At 32.1% G+C, this 21,365-nt stretch overlaps 1 protein-coding gene across 1 annotated transcript in view; it reads left to right on the top strand.

Annotated features, from left to right (window-relative positions):
• LOC113378978 (otoferlin-like) overlaps positions 1–18,860 on the top strand; it is a 32,284-nt gene extending 13,424 nt beyond the window's left edge. Inside the window, exons 6-28 of the mRNA XM_026619510.1 lie at positions 883–1,133; positions 1,290–1,488; positions 1,549–1,611; positions 4,831–4,915; positions 8,304–8,460; positions 10,946–11,132; positions 12,258–12,444; positions 12,583–12,706; positions 12,909–13,183; positions 13,260–13,450; positions 13,524–13,721; positions 13,893–14,009; positions 14,067–14,219; positions 14,294–14,494; positions 15,058–16,452; positions 16,535–16,669; positions 16,766–17,037; positions 17,117–17,287; positions 17,395–17,635; positions 17,695–17,945; positions 18,029–18,267; positions 18,332–18,614; positions 18,680–18,860. Of these exons, the coding sequence (XP_026475295.1) occupies positions 883–1,133; positions 1,290–1,488; positions 1,549–1,611; positions 4,831–4,915; positions 8,304–8,460; positions 10,946–11,132; positions 12,258–12,444; positions 12,583–12,706; positions 12,909–13,183; positions 13,260–13,450; positions 13,524–13,721; positions 13,893–14,009; positions 14,067–14,219; positions 14,294–14,494; positions 15,058–16,452; positions 16,535–16,669; positions 16,766–17,037; positions 17,117–17,287; positions 17,395–17,635; positions 17,695–17,945; positions 18,029–18,267; positions 18,332–18,614; positions 18,680–18,860 (5,556 nt within the window). The remainder of the gene's footprint in view (positions 1–882; positions 1,134–1,289; positions 1,489–1,548; positions 1,612–4,830; positions 4,916–8,303; positions 8,461–10,945; positions 11,133–12,257; positions 12,445–12,582; positions 12,707–12,908; positions 13,184–13,259; positions 13,451–13,523; positions 13,722–13,892; positions 14,010–14,066; positions 14,220–14,293; positions 14,495–15,057; positions 16,453–16,534; positions 16,670–16,765; positions 17,038–17,116; positions 17,288–17,394; positions 17,636–17,694; positions 17,946–18,028; positions 18,268–18,331; positions 18,615–18,679) is intronic.
• Positions 18,861–21,365: the final 2,505 nt, after the last annotated feature.

The following is a 21,365-nucleotide window of genomic DNA, read 5'->3' as shown; positions in this document are numbered from 1 at the left end:
AAATTTAGATTTTTAGAAATTAATGATTTTTGAAAAAAATGAATTTTTGTGTAATGTAAAGAATACTGATATCCGCACACACACGCTATTTTTTCTAAGGTATGCCAAATTGTTCAGAAACCTTTGAAACCTTTTTGCGATTACTATAACTTACTCTAAGGGAAGTTTGTAAAATATAATAGGCTTAGAAAAAGAAGTTTCATTATAAGTATTTATAAAATTTTGGAAAATTGTACGGATCCCTGTTACCGGATATTTGAAAAACGCAATGATTAGTGAAAGCGAAAACTTCATTTTGAAAACAGTTAATCATTTTATTATCACAATTTCAAAAAGTCTTAAATATCAATTTCTGACGTAACTAAAGTTCATGCAACTTTAATATATGTGTAATAAAGACAAACATTGGCAAGTAAATATAATAAATTTTAAAATAAATTATCCAATTTATATTTATGAAATATACACCAGCTCTCACACTTATTTTCTGTTTATGTCCGCGTGCGTAATGTCACATTAATTCCGCTTTCAAATCTACAGTATTATTAATTTATAATACACGGGCAGTAAAATCTGCGTTGGAAATTTACCTTGGGTCTGAATTAGGAGTAAAATGTATAATAATCCTCTTATCGATGATATCTGATATATTGCAGGTTTATATAGAATATTCAGAGAGATTGTTATATTATGTATTCTGAATAGATATCGATGTGAGGGAAACTTATTATGAAAGGGTGTATGGATCTATAACCGTAAAATGCTTACAAGCAATACGTGAAAAAATCGCGGAATCTGAACCAGATCTGATTATCCGATTTTTATTTATAATCTTACTATTTTATTTATAACCTATTCATAATCAATATCTTCTCCTTCCAGTTCAAAAAAAAATCTTCTGGCCTCCGAGCAATGCGTGGTCTAATTCGAGGTTTGGGTAAACAACGTCCTAGTATGGGTGGCACCAGTAGTGATGAAGAAAGTCAACAACAATTAATGGCAGATGAACCAACAAATGCTAATATTTCATCAGGAGCTGCTACTGATGATCACATTAGTAGTCGAGCTTCCTCGCAAAGTGACAATGAGAGCATTGGGTCACCTGGGGGACTAAGTTCTAGCAGAAGTAGAAGGTAAGGGTCATAAACACACAAACCAAGCCCATATTAATAGTCAGAAATTTAAAAATATTGTAAGAGATCAATTTGATCTCAATAAAGTCAGTTTTAAACTACGCATTTCTGGAATATTCCTTAAGCTTTTAAAATCAAATTTTATGATTTTTCAAGGTTACGAATGGAATCCAATACAGCAACGACGGCAAGATCTGCAGCCCTAAAAGCTCAGGATTTTCAAGTTTGTGTAACCGTTATCGAAGCCAGACAACTTGCTGGACTTAACATGGATCCTGTTGTATGCGTACAAGTTGGTGATCACAAAAAGTACACCAGTGTCAAAGAAAGCACCAATTGCCCTTATTATAACGAGGTAGGATTCCGAAAATAGAATGAATGTCGAAAATAAAATTTTATTTTTTTTTTGTTTCAGTACTTCGTTTTCGATTTTCATATGCCTCCAGTTATGCTGTTTGATAAAATTATCACTTTATCGGTAAGTTGAAAATTTGTTTACTTCATTAACTAAAGCAAGTTCGCGCTCCATAACTCATTAGTCATCTAGTAAACTCCATATTTTTAACTTCCCGAAGGAGTTTGTTCTCATGAAAAAAAAAAAATTGCTATTTTCATGTTTTCTCGACGTTTCAAACAATTCTGAATCAAATGAGACCAAACTTGGAAAACGTATTTGTGTGTGTGTGTGTGTATATATATGAACAGATTTTTGACGAAAATCGACTTTTTCTCAAAAACGGCTGGACCGATTTCAAAATTTTAAAACCCATTCAATGTATTCGATGTATCTCAATGAGGACTATCGTTTGGCAGTTTTGTGCAACGATCGGCCGAGCCGTTTCTTTATAGCAGAAAAATGAAAAAAAATTCGTCCACGTTTCAGCCCGCAATTCTGAATCGATTTTCAAAATGCAAAAACAATTCGAGAGGATGGGAATCCACCTGATTAGTTTTTGGTAAAGATTCGCTGGCATAATTTCTTGTAGTTAACTGTAATTTTTTCGACGATTTTCGTAAATTTTTAAAATGTCTTATAGCACATACTGAAATATTATGGCCCTACGAAAAGTAGTTTAATTTTAAAAAATCATCAGTGTCAAAAGTTGCTTTTATGATATGATAAGTCTGTCAATCAAGTTAATTAGAAATCTCTTTCGAATTAGCAAGAAAGTAAATAAACGGTCTACAAAACTTCTCTAGTTTTGTTAAAAATGTTACAATTCATTTAAATCAATAAATAATATCTAGAATCGAACTACGTCTATGATTTACGTAATCGTGACAGCATTTTCTGATAGTAGATGCTTAATATTTCACAAAATAATTCATAAAGTTCATTAAAAAAATATTTCGACGTTTTTTTATGAAAATTAACATAGCGATAAAATTTCATGCACTAAACAGTCTTGCTAGAATTGGTTGAATTATATAAATCAATTTTAGAATAAGCTACAATTTTAGGATGTACAAGCACCATAATTAATGCACCATAATTAATATAATAATTACAAATAACTTAAATGTGTTTGATTTTGAATAAATTCAATTGGAAATCGCAATGTTTAGATTTAATTGAAAGTGAAAACTTTTTTTTCGAAATGAACAGTTGAAAATTTTATCTAAATATCTTTATCTCAATTTCGGTTGATCAAGTCAATATCGGGAAGTTTTTGCGACTTGCCTTGAGGAAAAACGCCACTTTCAACTAGTTGACTTAGATTTTTCGACTTCCTTTATTAATTATTTCTATCACTTTAAAAACGAAATGCCAACATTTTCCACTTATACGTACGAGATGCAAAAATTCACTTTATTCATTTTGAAAATAGTCGCCGTTCTGGTAATAAGTGGGCGATTGTAATTCATTCTGTCAAAGGCGACGTGACGCGCCTGCTGCGAACGCTTAGAAATAACCGCACAATAAAAGCGAACGAATAAAAGAAAAAACCACCAAGCAATTATTTTGCAAAAGAAGATCCATTATCTCCTCCTAAAAGGAACAACAATGGGAACTATATACTATACAACTGTATAGCATACCATATACCTACTTGAACAAATGACACAGATTTTTTCATTTAGACATTTAGAACAATGAGTTCCACCGCTCGTTCAATATATTTTTGTCCGTAATTCCAGCATTGAAAATTCTCCAATATAGGGCCAATCTATTTTGCGGTTATTTGAGACAAAATGACGAGGATATCTAAGGTTTTCAATTCTGATAATGAATTTAACCCTTTACTTTAACCCTTTCGGTACGCGTGGTACACATATGTAGCACCAAGTTTGAAAATTTCTAGACAATTGAATTTATGTATGAAAGCAATGCAATGTATGCAACGACATAATGTAAGTGTTTAGCTGTGATATACAACATATATGGTTCATAAAACAGCATTTAGTTTAGAGCCAGTTGCGTTTTGTTGTTTGTTCACCCAGACCACGTTGCAAATATTATACTATTTTCAATAAAATATATAAACTACTTGCGTTTTTGGTGATTGTCAGTTATTATAGTGTACAAGAAAACCCCAGCAAATATAACTTTGTGTCACAGACACCACTAGTCTAATTTATTACTAAATTACACTAGTGGTACACATAGATACCAGTAAAAAAAATTGTATTGTCTTTAAAGGACAGTTGGTCCAAATGTGAACCAACAAAAATTACGGACGGTACAATCGTTAACCAGCCTCACTAGCCGCCCTCTATTATTTAAAATTGATTTTTTGATTTTTATATCAATATATATCACACATTAAAAATATTACTCAAACCGATTTTTGAATTCCGACCCGAAAATGCTTGAACGCTATAGAATATATTTTGAGCGAAATCGCGATACCAAAAGTAATTTTAAAAGTTAATACACAGAGTATGAAAAAAGTTGAACAAAAAGAAAAATCACACTAAATTGTGAAAACTGTGAAATTGTGAATATCACACAAAGTATGATATTATATATTATCAAAACGGGTGATGTATGGCATCGTGCTAACAGTCCTAAAAAAATTGTCTCGCGTTGTTTGGTAATTATGAACAACAAATTTTCAGTTAATGTGGTTAATATTTATTATTTTTGCTCATTTAAATTCTGGTTTCGCTTCCAAAGGTTAAAAACTAACCACAATAATCAAAAGTGGCCATGCACTGCACTCAAAAACTCAGTTATTTATCTTTGTCATCAGGCAGTTTATTGTACGTGATATAGAAAAACATTTTGAGAATAATTTTTGAGCGTTTCCTTTAGTTTCTCATTTATTTATTGTACCGGAATATGGTAATTTTTGAAATATTGTAAAATGTACAATGTTACAAATTATCACTTGAAATTACATTAACTATTTTTTTGAGCTCAAATTAACTTTTACTCGATGCATCATCATTTAAAAATGCGCGCCAATGACTTCAAATGAAAAACGAAATGAAACGAAAGACCAACATATTGATGAAAAACGGCTGGACTGATTTTTTTTCGTTTTTCCACAAAAATTCAAAAATGTCATATGTAAATAATTTTAACTCGTAAATTGTATATAAATCTCAATGAATCTGTTAATGATGAATTAAAAAAGACAACGATTTTCCTAAGTCAGTCCAAACTTTTGCAGGGTAGTGTATATATATATATATATATATATATATATATATATAATAAGTTACACATTTCGTATAAGATAATTCATTTCAGGTATTGCAGACACGAAGCTTCCTACGTGCGAACAGATTACTCGGAAGTTTCAAATTAGACGTGGCTACCATATGGTCACAGCCAGGTACGAATTAGGTAATTTTATGTTATTTATGTGGAACGTTATTAATTATTACATATCTTGACATTTTTAAGAAAATAGAATAAGTAGAAAATATTCTCTTTCTCTTGCGTTGTTACATTTGTTACTGATGTGGATATACAATCAGGGTTAAATAATGGACCAATTCTGGTAATGTAATAATAATGTGGCAAGGCTATGGCATGAAGAACTTTCCATACTAAATATTGACAAAAGCCATGTGATTGCTGTGTAGTCAGGCGCTTTTCTCTGGCTGTTAAATAGAAAATCTAACCTATAAACCGCACAAATGTCAAAAAAAACGATCTTAGATAACATGGTCGTTCTGACCCAGCTTCATAACATACACGTAACGTTGCAGTATATGTGTAAAACTCCTGAATGCACAGCAAATACTTGACATTTTCACAGTATTCAGTATGATTCAGTAGCATAATGTATGAAAGTTGGAGCCTAACATGGCCTTGCCATAACATTTGTCTGTTTGGGCAGAATCGGCCCATCAGTTTTTTTCTGATTTTGTCACCCCTGTATTTCATTTCCGTGTTTCAACAGATGACTTGATTTTTTAATCAAATATGCTTGTAATTGAATCCACTACATGTCAACACGAATCCCTAATCTAATTTTCAAAATGGAATCATAAAATTCTGACAAAATATGTTGGAGCAGAAGCGAATTTTCTTTCGGAGTATATTTCCATTTGTTATCATAACAGAAAACAAGGGTTTTGATCTTTTTGCATTATTTATTGGCAACCGAAGTTGTAATATAAACTCAGAGCTGTAAAGGTGATTTTATGTCTAAAAATAAAAACTTTAATAGAATGAAACAGAATACATCAGATAGTTTACTAATATTTAGTAAACTATTTGAAAAATGTTATTTAATTACAAACTATTATTTAGATTTATTGGATAGTTGATTAAAAAGAGTAGTATAAAAAATAATTTTTTTCAAAAAGGTCTATTTTTTACAAAAAAAAAAAAATCTCAAAAATATATTTTTTCTTCAAAAAAAAATTAATTTTTGATACGGGAAGTTCCAGCATATAGCAGTAGCTATGCATCACTAGTTTATGTAATAAGGATAAAGAAAGTATTAGATATTATTTCAATATATAAATTTAAAAATTACTATCTAAATATCCTTTTCATACTAGAAATTCACAAATATATGGAAAAGTTAATAGAACTTTTACAATTATTATGTTTTTTTATATTCTCCACTTTTAGAAAATCTTCTGTAACACACGAGAAAAATATATGTTTGATTTTTATATTTAATTCTGCATATATTTATGTTTTAAATTCTATATCAAAAACAAATAATATGTGCAGTTAAATAGTTGTTGAAAACTTCTATAACATGTGAGCAAAACATGTTTTACATTTTATATCATTTTAAAGAAAAGTAATAAACATAGTTGAAAAGTGGTTGAACTTTGTAAAGTTGTATACTCTTAAGTTCTATACTATACTCAAACCCTTTCAAAAAGTTAACACGAAGTGATTTGCTCTAATTTATTTATTCATGAAAACCTTGTGTGAAGTTTATATAAGAACGATGTGCTTTTTCAAGAATTTTGCAACTTCGGAACCGCGATAATAAAGAATTCATATATCTAGAAATATTTTATATGTGTACTTTGAAAGAAATGCGATGAAGTAATACTTTTGCGAAAGACTTATTCTGTGTTGAGTTCTTAGTTAGAAAATATATTATACGTAACGTATTATTCTTAAATATTTAACTTCCTGAAAAATAAGTTTGTGTTTTCGCCAGAAAATCCGATTTTCTAATTTCATGTTTTCTCGGCGTTGAGTATGTTGATCCAAAATTTACAAAAATTTGCATTTGATGAAAATTTCTAATTATCGATTTGTGTATTCCATATATAATAGATTAAAAATTCTCAATCTATCAATTTAGATAAAAAAACGATTACACAGGCGTATAGAGATGTACAGTACCCTGAAGATATTAATTAATATAGAATAACTTTACTGAGTTTCAACCACTTTCAAAGAGGGTTTATGTAGTTTATACACCAGTTTCCCATACATGGCTTGTTTAACATTTTGATGAGATACATACGACTACGCTTTTGATGTAACACCAAAAGGGTTAATATAATGTAAATAATCAAATTTTACACTTATGTAAGGTTATATTTAACTTAAACAATAGAAACAAATATTAGGTTTTTGTATCTTAAAATCTGGAAATATCTTAAAATCTTCTTTGGCTTTAACTTCTAAAATCAATAATGAATAAAAGTAAAAAAAAATCCAGTAGAATTAATAATAAATTACCATACGGTAATATTATATACATTATAGTAGTATACAAAATGAAAGTAAATAATTTATTAGTAGTATTCTAAATGATAGTGAATTATCTAAAATTAGTAATTTCAGAGTGAATTAGTGGTGTATGGCATTGTGCCTTAAGGCAAATTGCTGGAACTTCTCGTACCGTAATGACTTATTCGCGGAATATTCAATCTAATAGATAAATAAATTCATAAATACTGTGATTTCCATTATTCTTATTTTATAGACAAAATATAAGAGCTCATGAATCGGACGAATACGTTCAAAATTCCATTAAATTCAAAATAAATTTTGAACAAATTTTTTCTCCCCCAAAATTAATCGTTCGTCAACATAAAGCAGCAAGTTTTTTGAATCATTCAAATGGGATGCTTAGTTCTCCCAAAAACTGCAATTTTTTGCACATTTAGCACCGAATCTCTAAAACGGCTGAACCTATCTTTACCAAAAACTAATCATCACTCCTCCCCATCATTACAAATTGAATGTTTTTTGGACCATCCAAATCGGATGCTCCGTTTCCTCAAAAACACGATTTCTATTTTCTGCACTCTTTGCACCGTATCTCCGAAACGGCTGGACCTGTCTTTGTCAAAAACTAATTAGCACATCTCCCTATCGATAGAAATCCAATGTTTTTGAACCATTCAAATCGGTTGATCCGTGCGCCTTAAAACGTGGATTACGTGAAAAATGGTATCCATACATACATACGCACACACATATTCCATTTTTTCTTAGGTATGCCAAAATGTTCAGAAACCTTCAAAACGTGAAGACATGCAAAAATGTTCAATTTCGATTTTTGGACGATTACTATAACTCACCCTACAAGAAGTTCAATTCAATTCTAGTATAGAAATGCAATTTTTCATTTTGTTTTATAATTTGTGTGCCAATAAAAAACAGAAGTATTAAAGATTACTTTAACAAAGAAAACGCAAACTTCCCACTATCAATATAAATAAGAATTTATTAACTATCAATCATAGAATGAAGATAACATATAAATAAGTGTATTTTTTCATTTTCAGATCATCAATTTTATCACAAATGGGCCCTTCTGACAGATCCGGATGATATAGCTGGAGGGCCTAAAGGGTACCTAAAATGTGACGTCAGTATTATTGGAAAAGGCGACTCGGTTAAAGTTCCTCCAAAAAGCGACAAGGAAGATGACGATATTGAAGCGTAAGATTTAAAAAAAAATTAGTATTTTAAATAAACTGATACTAAATTTTTATTAGTTAAAATCTTAAAACCTGCAACGTCAATTAAATTAAAAGTACCAAACTACGAAATCGATCTTTAGAATTGTACATGGGCGCCATTTATATGTGGTCAATGGCAATATTGAATAACTTTATTTATTTATTAGTGACAATCAGAAAAATACAACAGTTTTATAGAAGTCATTGTGATGAATTATAATGTCAAGTAAAAATCTCTCCATTGAGAAGAATTATTTTAAATGATTAGGTCTTCAGGCCATTTCTTTTTAGGCGCCTTGTTGGGATGTGGTTAATGTTGAATAACTTGAACAATTTTTAATGAATTTTGATAAACTTTTTTTTATTATCAAATTTAAAGCCTTACAATTTTTTCCAACGAAACTTCGCTCTTTTTTCGGCATTTTCCATGGTATTATTTCCATGGTATAGTTTCCTCTATTATGAGGATGGCAGTGTAATATTATTTTGCAAGAAATCCAAAGTTTTAACAATACGAGTAAATCAAATTATTAGCATATTACATTATTCCACCATCTGGAAAAACTAACGAGATGTAAAAAATAAGTTTTTCAAACAAAGAAACTAAGAAAAAAACTAAGCAAACGAAGCATACATTAATTAGCCAGGGTAAAATTATTCTACAAACTTCGTTTTCCTCGAACCCGTCCAATTATTTTCATTTCCAAGTCGATACACCGCGGAAAAGAAATTTTCTCAAACGTCTAATGTCAATAGAGCGAAGCAAATGGATTGGGGTAAATCACAGGGTTCTTATGTAAAAACAAACAGAAAATAAGGTAGAAACTCGTAGAACACGTGCAATTTAATCCAGATAAGAGTTTTATGTATTCGACGATGAAAAGAGGTTTTGCGCTATCATCGTCCTATATCTTAAATGTTTACAGGAGCGAATAAACAATGTAAAGGCTTTGATGTAAATAAGTAAATATAGTTATAGTTATCTAACAAAATATGCTTTTTGTACATAAAAGGATATGAAGTTTGATCTACAGTTTTCTATCTAGATGCAAAACTATATGCTGCATTTGGATTTCAGATTCCCACCTACATCTAGATTTATGATACTGCCCTTTACATTCACATTTTACCATATTTGTCTAGGGCTACATTTTCGCCTGTATGTCCACATCAATATTGCATTAATAAAAAACTAGTGGTATATGGCATTGTGTCTTGAGACAAATTGCTGGAACTTCCCGTACCGTAATTAAACATTCAAAGAATAAAAATAATCAGTCAACAAAAATGTCTATGAATAAATACCATAGAATCAAAATAGAATTTTTATTATTTGTTCCTTGTGGACAAAATGTGAAAACTTATTTGATAGACGACGTTGTTTATATATGTTTGAATGAAATATATATAAATAAAATCTAATTAAGCGGACTTATTGTTTTTATTATTGTTTTATTTTTATTGTTTAATTTATTTCAAATACATCAATTTTTCATTCGCGGAATATATATGGACTGAGTTAACAATTTTAAATAGTTCATGTAGTATCAACTATACAGACATAGCAAGTATTTAAAAAAAAGTAAACAAAAAAAAACGGACGTAGGGATTCGAACCCTACGTCATTTTGACTCAGTTTTGACTTTCTTATCTACTAACGCAAATGAAAATTGCACTGACGCGCCAACCAACTCAGCTGTAACGACATGCACAATGCTATGAGCGGATATCTAGGATCTAATCGGAATTTCTGCACTTTTTGCTCTATATATTCGAAACGGCTGGACCTGCCTATACCAAAAACTAATCAGTACGTTTCCATATCAAGACGAATCGAATGTTTTTTGAATCATTCAAATCGACCGATTTGTTCTCTCAGAACCTGCCATTTTTTGTACTTTTTGCTCCATATCTTCGAAACGGCTACAAATGTATATCCTTAAACAAATTTTATGACTAAACCTCTTTTCACAATTGGAATAAATCGGAAAAAACTGATTTTCGTCGAAAAATTTAAGATGCTGTTATTTATATGATGATAGGTTTCTTATGACGTTAGAAAGCTGCTATAAAAATATTTCGATCGTAGTTCAAATAGTTTTTGAGATTTATACGCATTTGAAGTATGCAAGAAAGTAGCAAATGTTTTTTAGCAAATATCTCGAGAACGGTGAGTGCTGATATTTCATTCACAGACATCATAGCCCTATAAAATTTTCTAAGTTATAGGCGTTTAAACGTTAAAAAACTTTTAAATAGTTTTTCGCGAATATCTCGCGAACTGTGGGAGGTATAAAAATTCTTGACCTGGGTTAAAGATCTATTGATTTAGAATATTTCAACCAGAAGTCCTATGATGCACCAAAATCTATCACAATGCCAAGTTTCATCTAAATCCAAGACGAGCAACAGAAGAATTCTCCTTGTTAGCATTTATATTATTATATAATTAATTTTTTTTTCAGGAATCTGCTGTTACCAGATGGTGTTCCAGTGGACAGACAAAGAGCTCGGTTTATAGTTCGTGTATACAGGGCGGACGGATTGCCAAAAATGAATTCTTCAGTCATTGCTAATATGAAAAGGGCCTTAACTGGTGAACAGAGGGACCTGGTTGACCCTTATGTACAGATCTCGTTTGCTGGACAAACGGTAATAAAAATATATCAATAGATTTTAATTTGAAGTTACATTATAAAATTTGTACTAAATGAATGCCAATTAAATGAAATAGTATGCCAATTAGTAAACGATACACGTATCAACCAAGTATTTGAATATATTCGTATTTAATTTAATTAATACTAACCAATTTTATTTTTTGAACTTAATTTTGAAAAAATATGGTTATTCATAGTACTTGGCATGTATTGATGAAAGTATTTCATCTTACGTGAAGATACGAGAAAATTCGTAAGTAAATAAGTAAAGATAGTAGGTGAATAGTTTTAATTGAATTTGGTCTTCAACAAAAGCATTAACAGTTTTAATCCTGCTCCGAGCAAACTTTACGAAAATTTACATACGGATTTAGGCTTTGCTTCTACACGTGCAATATCATGTTAGTTCTAATAAGCTATAATAAGCTTTCACGAAACTCGTCTTAAATTAATATTTGGACTGCAATTAAGCTTATAATACTATACAGAATATACTAAGAGTATTTTAATAAATATTAGCTCAAAACTAGCCTCCTAAGCAATTTGGGAAAGAATTTGAGAAAGAACAAGTGGGTCGCATGGCATCGTGCCTTAAGGCAAATTGCTCGAACTTCCCGTACCAATTTTTTTTTTTTAAAAAGATTAACATTTTTGAAAAAAATTACTCTGAAAAAATTTGATTTTTGAGAAACTATAAATTTTTGACAAAAATTTACTTTTTGAAAAAAAAGACTATTTGATCAAAGCAATCGTACTGCTTTAACTGCATAAAGACGAAATATCGAAGCGCGTAAGCGCCGCGCCGCTGTCTAACGGATAAGCATTGGTACGGAACCCCCTACGGGAAGTTAACAAGTTTGTACATCCAAATTTGGTTTATACGAATGATTTAAAATGATGCAAAAAATAAATGCAAATAGGATTAATTAGAATAGGATTAACTTATAATCTGAATTCCTCATTTAAAATTTCTAGGATGTGCGAAGAAAAATTTTGAAAATAATTCTCTCAGTAGAAGATAATGACGAAACTCGAAACATATATATTTAATTGTTGAAAATGTTTGCATCCTCTGGCAAACAGAAGTAAAAAAAAAAATTATAATGTCTTTTTCTAGGGTAAGACAAGTGTAAAGAAAAATAGTTATGCTCCAGTATGGAACGAACAATTGGTATTTTCCGAAATGTTTCCTCCCTTATGTCAAAGAATCAAAATTCAACTCAGAGATGCAGATCCTCTAAAACCAGCAGTAATTGGCACACATTTTGTAGATTTGAAAGCCATTTCCAACGATGGAGATAAAGGTAAATCACATATATTTTTTAATTATAAAAGACAACAGAATAATAAAAGTATTTTATCTAAATCTACTACTTCGTACTTTTTTATTTCTAATTCCCAAGTAACTATTATAGCAATATTGTTGATATAATTACAAGCAGGCTTTTTGCCTACATTCGGACCAGCCTTTATTCATGTCTATGGTTCCACAAGGGACTATAGTCTCATAGACCAACATTCAGGTCTTAATACTGGATTAGGAGAAGGTGTCTCTTATAGAGCCAGGTAATAAAAAATTAATAATATAATTACATAGAAATAAATCCAGTTTGCACATTCATCTCTGTATTTCAAAAAGACAATGTAAAGGTAAAGGCTTTGTCATTGATCATTACTCTAACTCTAGATGTCTAGATTTATATAAATATTCTGCGTAGATATTTTTCTAATTTTTTGTAAAAAAAAGTTTAATTTATTTTTTTCCCAGATTATTGATAGCAATTCGCACGGAAATAACCGACAACATGGATATGGCTCCAGCTGAAGTCGAATTGGAGCCAACGTATCCTATCACAGAAACATCTTATGGAAGCTGTGAAGAATTTTTTCTATTTTCCACTATTTTGGACGCATCTATGATGGACCGAAGATTAGGAGACAAACCTGTATTTTTCGAATTGAGTATAGGAAATGCTGGAAACGCCATCGATGGTCATAATGAATCTTCTAAGGAAAATTATTCGAGCGAAACTGACGAACTAGGTAAATAACAGTTATGAAACTAAATTGAAATTACTGAGACTTCTGTGAACACTATGTATATTTTTTTCTAAATTAGAAAGTGTGGTGGTCGAAAGTGCATCTTGGCAAAGTACGACCCCACCTTGTAAACCGATGACCCACGATAGAACCTATTACTTTTTACCTTACTGGGATAATAAACCTTGCATGCATGTTAGATCAACTTGGCCAGACTACAGGAGAAGAATGTACAACTCCAATATGATTGCCAGACTTGCAGACAAATTGGTATTTATCTAAATAATAACACTGATTGTGAGATTAAGATCCTCTTTTACATGTTGAGTTTTCAATTGTTCAGGAAGAGGGTTTGAACGAAGCCCAGCAGATAATGGAATTTGAAAGTTCAGGAGCTGAAGCAAAACTTCGAGAAGTTTTAGAGCAGTTAGCGTCAGGTTGTGCAAAATATGTGACAATCAGCAGAAGTTCAAGTACTGGGCCAGGCACTGGAAAGACTAAATTGGACAAGGAGAGGATGAAGCTATGCCAACGTGAGATTGTATGTCAATTTAGTATAAATCATATTTAAATATCAATTGTTGATTACTTGATTTTTACCTTCGAATACTTTTTTATATGTACCTGTAATTTGCTGATTATTTTCGCAAAAAGATGATTTTGAAGGATAACAAAACGAATAATTATAATTATTACTTCTTTTCCTTTGTAGGAAAGCATTGGAAATCTATCCCGAAACCTCCGGGCATTGGTGACAAAAAATTCTTTAAAAGAACGATTCAAAACTGCTCAATCATATTTGCAGAAGATGAAGTTTCTAATAGAAGACGTAAGTTATTTATTTAATTCTTATTTTTTGAATGATTCTTAATTATTTTATATTTAGCCTCAACATGCTCTGCCCGATGTTTTTATTTGGGTAATCAGCGGTGGCAAACGTGTTGCTTACCAAAGAATATCAGCTCGTGATATCATTTATTCAATTGTGGAAGAAGAGTGTGGTTCTCAGTGCGGAAAAGTTCAGACAATATTTCTTAAGGTATACCAAATTTTAAAAAAATATTGATAAACCAATGAGTCAATAATTCAATTTCAATTACAATTCCTTCCCAGTTGCCGGGTAAAAAAGGTATGGGACCAAGTGGCTGGACAATACAAACAAAACTCCAAATTTATTTATGGTTAGGAATGCTAAAACATAAGAAGGCTTTCGTCGATGGAATACCTAAGGGTTACGAATTATCACATGAAATTCGCAATGCAGAAAGACCTCGTGCTTTACCACCTTCGACAATCCATTATGTTCATAAATATGTAAGTGATAATGGAAATCAAAAAAAAAATTAACACTTTATTACAAGAAAACAGCCCGGCCCTTCTTTACCAGAAACTAATTAGCACGATTCCTAACCAATATCCTTCGAACGGTTCTTGAATTGTCAAAATCGATTCAGAATTGCGGGCTAAAACATGGACGGAAAGCTTTACACTGTTCTACGATTTACAAAGAAACGGCTTGGCTGATCGTCGCGCAAAATTGATAAACGCTAGTCCTCATCGAGATACATCGAATTAGTTCTACATTTTTGAAATCGGTCTAGCCGTTTTTGAGAAAACATCGATTTACGACATAAAATCTGTTCACACACACACACATACACACACATACTTTTTCCAAATTTGGTCTCATTCGATTCAGAATGGCTTGAAACATCGAGTAAACATAAAATTAGCAAATTGTATTTTTTGATGAAAACAAACTTCTCCTTCGGGAAGTTAAAAAACATATACATCGCTATAAAGAGTCATTGTCTGACTTCAATATTAAGCTGCATTTATTTTATTACTACCATTACTAATAATCAATAATTATCCAGGTTTTCCAATTAAGAGCGCATATTTACCAAGCCCGATCCCTGATTGGTTCAGATGCTTCAGGATTATCAGATCCATTCGCTCGGATAATTGTTGGAGAATTTTGTAAAACCACCCAAGTCATAGACGAAACCCTAAGTCCAACCTGGGATGAGCTACTAATATTTGATGACATTCTGTTATACGGGACCAGAGATGAGATCCAAAAGGATCCTATCACCATCGTCATCGAAATATTTGATCAGGACAAAGTTGGAAAATCTGAATTTATTGGGAGAACTCTTGCAAAACCTCATGTAAAATTAGCAGAAGACCCTTACTGCAAGCCTAAATTTCCACCGTCTTTAGATTGGTACGAAATTACCAGAGGTCCTGACAGAGCTGGTGAATTATTGGCAACATTTGAACTGTTGGAAGTTACCAATTGCGGAAGTGAAAATGTTATATTACCTGCACTGCCTTCACCGAAACATAATGAGATGTTGTCTCATCTGGAAGATGTTTGTCATATTTTACCTGTTCCAAAAGGCATTCGTCCTACATTAGCCAAATACCGTATCGAAGTATTATTTTGGGGTCTTAGAGATTTAAAACGTATTCATTTACTAACCGTGGATAGACCACGTGTTGATATTGAATGTGCAGGTAATATTCTCAGCTCTTCTGTGATACAAAACGCTAAAAGAAATCCAAATTTCAGTAATCCTGTCAAATTTATGGAAATTGAGTTGCCAGAACAAGAATTATATAGACCTCCCCTGACTGTGCGCGTTGTGGATTGTAGAAGTTTTGGTAGATATACATTGGTTGGAACGCATATGATAAATTCTATTCATAAATATATGTATCAACCTATGTTAAGGCAAGAATCTTTAGAACGCAAAGAAGAAAATTCTGCTAAACACAACTCAATACTTTCAAATAATAGCACAAATGTAGTAAATTATAGTAATAGAGAAAATAGCCCCTTACTTCCTAGAAATACAACAATTTCCATAGGATATGGTACTAGTGAACAAGAACCCGTATCTAAACGAGAAATGAAATATCAATCAAGCAAAAAACGTCGTCAAAGTACACCTGATGCTGAAGCCAACGATGATGAGAGTAGTAAAGACTGGTGGACCAAATATTTTGCATCTTATGAAGCAATGATCGAAGAAACCAAGATGGCAAAGAAGAACCGAAATCTCCAGCAACCAAATGGATCTGTACAAACGTACTATAATGATTGGCATGAACCTCAAATTACAGCTACCAAAAGTGGTGCTCAAGAACCAGTAGAAGGTAAACGAAAACTTGGTCTAAAAGGAGCAGCCACTGCTGCTAAATTTGTCGCAAAATTAAGTCCAAGAAGTGTTAGAAGAAAACATAAAAATATGACTGCATTGTTTAAGGTAAGAAATATAACTAATTCTTTTTGTCACCATGTTGATTTAAAAAAAAAAACAAAAAATTACTATTTATCTATATTTTTAGATCTATCCGAATGAATTAGAAAATCAGCCCGAGTACAATGGATTTAAAGAATGGCTCTTGACATTTGATCTTTACCGTGGCAAGAAAACTGGTGATGATTCAGAAGATGAGAACAGAGTTGTTGGCACATTTAAAGTAAACTTATTTCACTAAGATTCTCCTAATTAGTCATTAATAAGATTCTGAAGCCAACCTTTTAATTCTGAATTAAAAACTTTTAATATTTTTCAGGGTGCTCTAAAAGCTTACAAATGGCCTTTACCTCGAGACGTAGTCGATCATACAGTAATGGGGTTTGACCCACAGTTTGGATTTTTTCAAGGATTACCTTCAAATGACCCTATCCATGTGCTTGTCCGTGTGTATATAGTCAAAGCTAATGATTTGCATCCTATGGATATGAATGGAAAAGCTGATCCATATATAGTTCTTCAATTAGGTTCAAAAAGATTAAGCGATAAGGATAATTACATATCAAAACAATTGAATCCAGTATTTGGAAAGTAAGCAATCCAACTTATGTTAAATAAGTAAAATAATTATATAAAAATTAAATTTTTCTAAAATATTTTTTTTGTGAAGATGTTTCGAAATTGAAGCAACTTTTCCTCAAGACTCCATGTTGACGGTTCAGATCTTAGACTGGGATTTGGTGGGATCGGATGAAATGATTGGAGAAACAAGGATTGATCTAGAAAATAGATTTTACAGTAGACATCATGCTACTTGCGGTATACCCAGGAAATATGAAGAGTGAGTAAAGTCTTAATAACCAAATCGTAAATGAACTAGTAGATATTGGTCTAATAAGAAACCTAATAATATATTTGATTAGCTGGTTGATAAATTTTGTTTTCCAGTACTGGTTATAATAGATGGCGAGATCCGATGAAACCAACACAGATTTTGGCTCGTCTCTGCAAAGAAGGCAAAATGGAACTTCCTGTTTACGGCCCTAACAGTGTACGTATTGGAAAACACACATTTACTCTATCCGCTGAAGACAATAATACTGTTCAACATCACGGAAAATCATTTGAGGAACATTTGGCATTGGCAGTTCTTCACAGATGGCAAGAATTTCCTAGAATAGGTTGTCAGGTAAGTGACGAAATTCGCTATAAAGTAAGTGCCTTTGTTATATTTATTATTCCAAATAGATGGTTCCAGAACATATAGAAACCAGAGCTTTGTACAATCCAGACAAACCTGGTATAGAACAAGGCAAGATAGAAATGTGGGTTGAAATGTTTCCAATGGATATGCCCTTGCCAGGACCTCCTGTGGATATTTCACCTAGAAAACCTCGTTCGTTTGAACTTCGAGTCATCATATGGAATACTGATGATGTTGTTTTAGAAGATGATGCTTTCTTTACTGGAGAAAAAATGTCAGATATATATGTTAAAGGGTAAATTGAAAATTACCAATAATCTAAAATGTTGAAGCAGTTTTGGTATTTTTGAAACTATGCAAAATTATTTTGTTTCCCAGGTGGCTTAAAGGACCAGAAGATTGCCAATGTACAGATATTCACTATCGTTCTTTAACTGGTGAAGGCAACTTCAACTGGAGATTTATTTATCCATTCGATTATCTTGTTGCTGAAGAGCGAATTGTAATAACTCGGAAAGAATCTGTGTTTTCATGGGACGAAACAGAAGTGAAGATTCCAGCAAGACTAGAGTTACAAGTATGGGATGCTGACCACTTCTCTGCAGATGATTTTTTAGGTAAAGACCAGTATACCTATCTTGTTTTGTTCCAAAACCAAAAGTATTTATCTCTTCATTCCAGGGGCTATAACATTAGATTTGAATAGATTTCCTCGTGGGGCCAAATCATCAAAATTATGCAGTTTAGACATGTTGGACAATGGAGATAATTCTGTACCTTTAGTAAATATTTTTAAACAAAGACGAATCAAGGGTTGGTGGCCCTTCTATGTTAAAAAGGAGAACGAGCAAATGGAATTGACTGGAAAAGTCGAGGCTGAATTTCATTTGCTTACAAAAGAAGAAGCTGAAAAGAACCCTGCTGGACATGGGCGAAATGAACCAGATCCACTTGACAAACCAAAGTAAGAGTAATAAAAACAGTGAGAAAAGTTCTCGAGCATATTTAAATTTCAAATGTTTTTTTCAGCCGACCAGATGCATCTTTTGTTTGGCTACTGAATCCTTTAAAATCTATACGATATATAGTTTGGCACAATTATAAATGGAAAATAGTTAAAGTTCTTGGTGTCTTGGCACTGGCTACAGTTATTTTACTATTTTTCTATGCTGTTCCTGGATATACTGTTAAGAAAATGATCGGTGCTTAGTTCTTTGTAAATAATATTAAATTTTTGAAACCTTTTGTAGATATAGTTTTAAATAAATGAGATGATATTATCCGAGATGAATCATAAAATCAAGAACAATTATATATTACTTACAATCAATGCACATTTTACTTATATACATGTGTGTGTTTGTGTGTATATAAATATGTACATTTTTGCTAATATATTAAGTTAAATAATTATGTTTATATAAATCTTTATATAAGAATAGATTCAAAAATATCTATCACATAAAGTATAAAATTGTAACTGGTTTTACAACAGTTTGTTGATTACTTTAAATTACTTTAATCTTAATAAAATGGATTATTTAAATTTGCTTAACTCTTATTTCTTTTGTATGAAGATATGTTTTTGCAAATCAATGTAGACTATTTAAAACATCAATGTAAAAAGACAATGCAAAATCTTTCAACGGAGCCATTATTTTGTATTACATATTACATACTGAAAAGGTATTAATTATTGGTTCTCTTCTTGATGTGTAAAAACAAACCCCTTTTAAGAATAAATGGGTTTTATTTTAATTTATTACTTACATAATTGAATATTGATATTTTGGTCTGTATTTGTTGGTGGTTCAATCATGACTGACTCTCCTGCTTAACCTTAACCAATAAGGGTCGAATATGAATAAGTTTTATATAAATGCTGGATTTGGTATCAGCTTACAACATAAAATTACAAACTCATCTTAATGAAGATGTGATGAACATAAAATATTATAATAAATACATAATAATTCTTAACGTGCAAAATCATGATGGTACACATAAAAAATTATGGCTAAATGAAAAATCTGTTGATTTTAATTTTAAATGTGTAAAATTATTGACTTACTGTAAAATTATACAGCTCACTATTGTATTCGGAACTAAAGTTCACTTTATTGCCTAGTCAAAGTAGTGGATCTCTTCCATACATTATTTTGGTCGATGCATCTTGATCCACTAGACTGAATTCTAACTAATTCGAAGTACCATGAAACCTGAAAGTATATATTTATTTATTCATTTATTTTACAAGCCGTCTGTTTTATAGTGTTCTAGGAACAATATTAAGCTAGTTATGAAAATGGGGTTTTATAGTCCTCAAAATAAGCTTTAAAATAAGTATTTCTGCATGTAAAATGAGTGAGCTATCATGCAAATAAAAGACGCATACAATGTTTTTTTCATTTGAATCAAATATAATTATGAGTGCCATTTCCATCAAAATTAAAAATAATCGTATTCCATCTAGAATTAACTTGGTTTATGAGATCTTGATGGATTCTAGAAAATACCATAACTTTAGTAAAAACGATTTTCAAAAAACTCATGATTATTACTAATTAAACTTACTAATTGAATTGAATTTCTTACTATACAATATGTGTATACACAAACACAAATGTGTTTTACATCTAGACTACCTCAACAAACCTAAATAATCATTTGAAGTAATCGAACATAAGAGTAAAAGCCGCACTTAGTGCCAATAAACCTTGTACTATTTAAGGATACAATAAAAATTAGTTCGTTTTGAATTAATTCCATCTGTAGTATCTGTAGTTACTGACAGTGAGTAAAAACTGATCTAATTTAATATCATAAAATCTAAAATATCAAAAAATATCTCCGTCGGGGTAGGAAAAATATCTCCGTCGGGGTAGGGAGGGGTATATCATGTGTATTTATTTTACACCAATTTTTACACGAAGCGGATCATATCCGACTGGAGTCATATCCGAGCGGAGTCATATCCGAGCCGAGTCATATCCCGATGGAGTTATATCCGGACGGAATCATATCCGGACGGAGACATATCCGGGTGGAGTTATATCCCAGCGGAGTCATCACCGGGCGGAGTTATATCCGAGCGGAGTCATATCCGACCGGAGTTATATCCGGCTGGAGTCATATCCGAGCGGAGTCATATCCGACCGGAGTCATATCCGAGCCGAGTCATATCCCGATGGAGTTATATCCGGACGGAATCATATCCGGACGGAGACATATCCGGGTGGAGTTATATCCCAGCGGAGTCATCACCGGGCGGAGTTATATCCGAGCGGAGTCATATCCGACCGGAGTTATATCCGGCTGGAGTCATATCCGGCTAGAGTCATATCCGGGCGGAGTCATATCCGACCGGAGTCATATACGGGTGGAGTCATATCCGGCTGGAGTCATATCCGACCGGAGTCATATCTGGCTGGAGTAATATCCGAGCGAAGTAATATCCGACCGGAGTCATATGCGACCGGAGTCATATCCGACCGGAGTCATATCCGACGGGAGTCATATTCGGCTGGAGTCATATCCGACCGGAGTCATATCCGACCGAAGTCATATCCGAGCGGAGTCATATCCGGCTGGAGTCATATCCGACCGGAGTTATATCCGGCTGGAGTCATATCCGGCTAGAGTCATATCCGGGCGGAGTCATATCCGGCTGGAGTCATATCCGACCGGAGTCATATACGGGTAGAGTCATATCCGC

This window comes from Ctenocephalides felis, unplaced genomic scaffold (assembly GCF_003426905.1).
Source record: "Ctenocephalides felis isolate EL2017-DRISC unplaced genomic scaffold, ASM342690v1 CF-g0.4_SCAFFOLD_00845, whole genome shotgun sequence".
Taxonomy (NCBI): Eukaryota; Metazoa; Arthropoda; class Insecta; order Siphonaptera; family Pulicidae; genus Ctenocephalides; species Ctenocephalides felis.
This window is presented reverse-complemented; position numbering and strand designations above follow the sequence as displayed.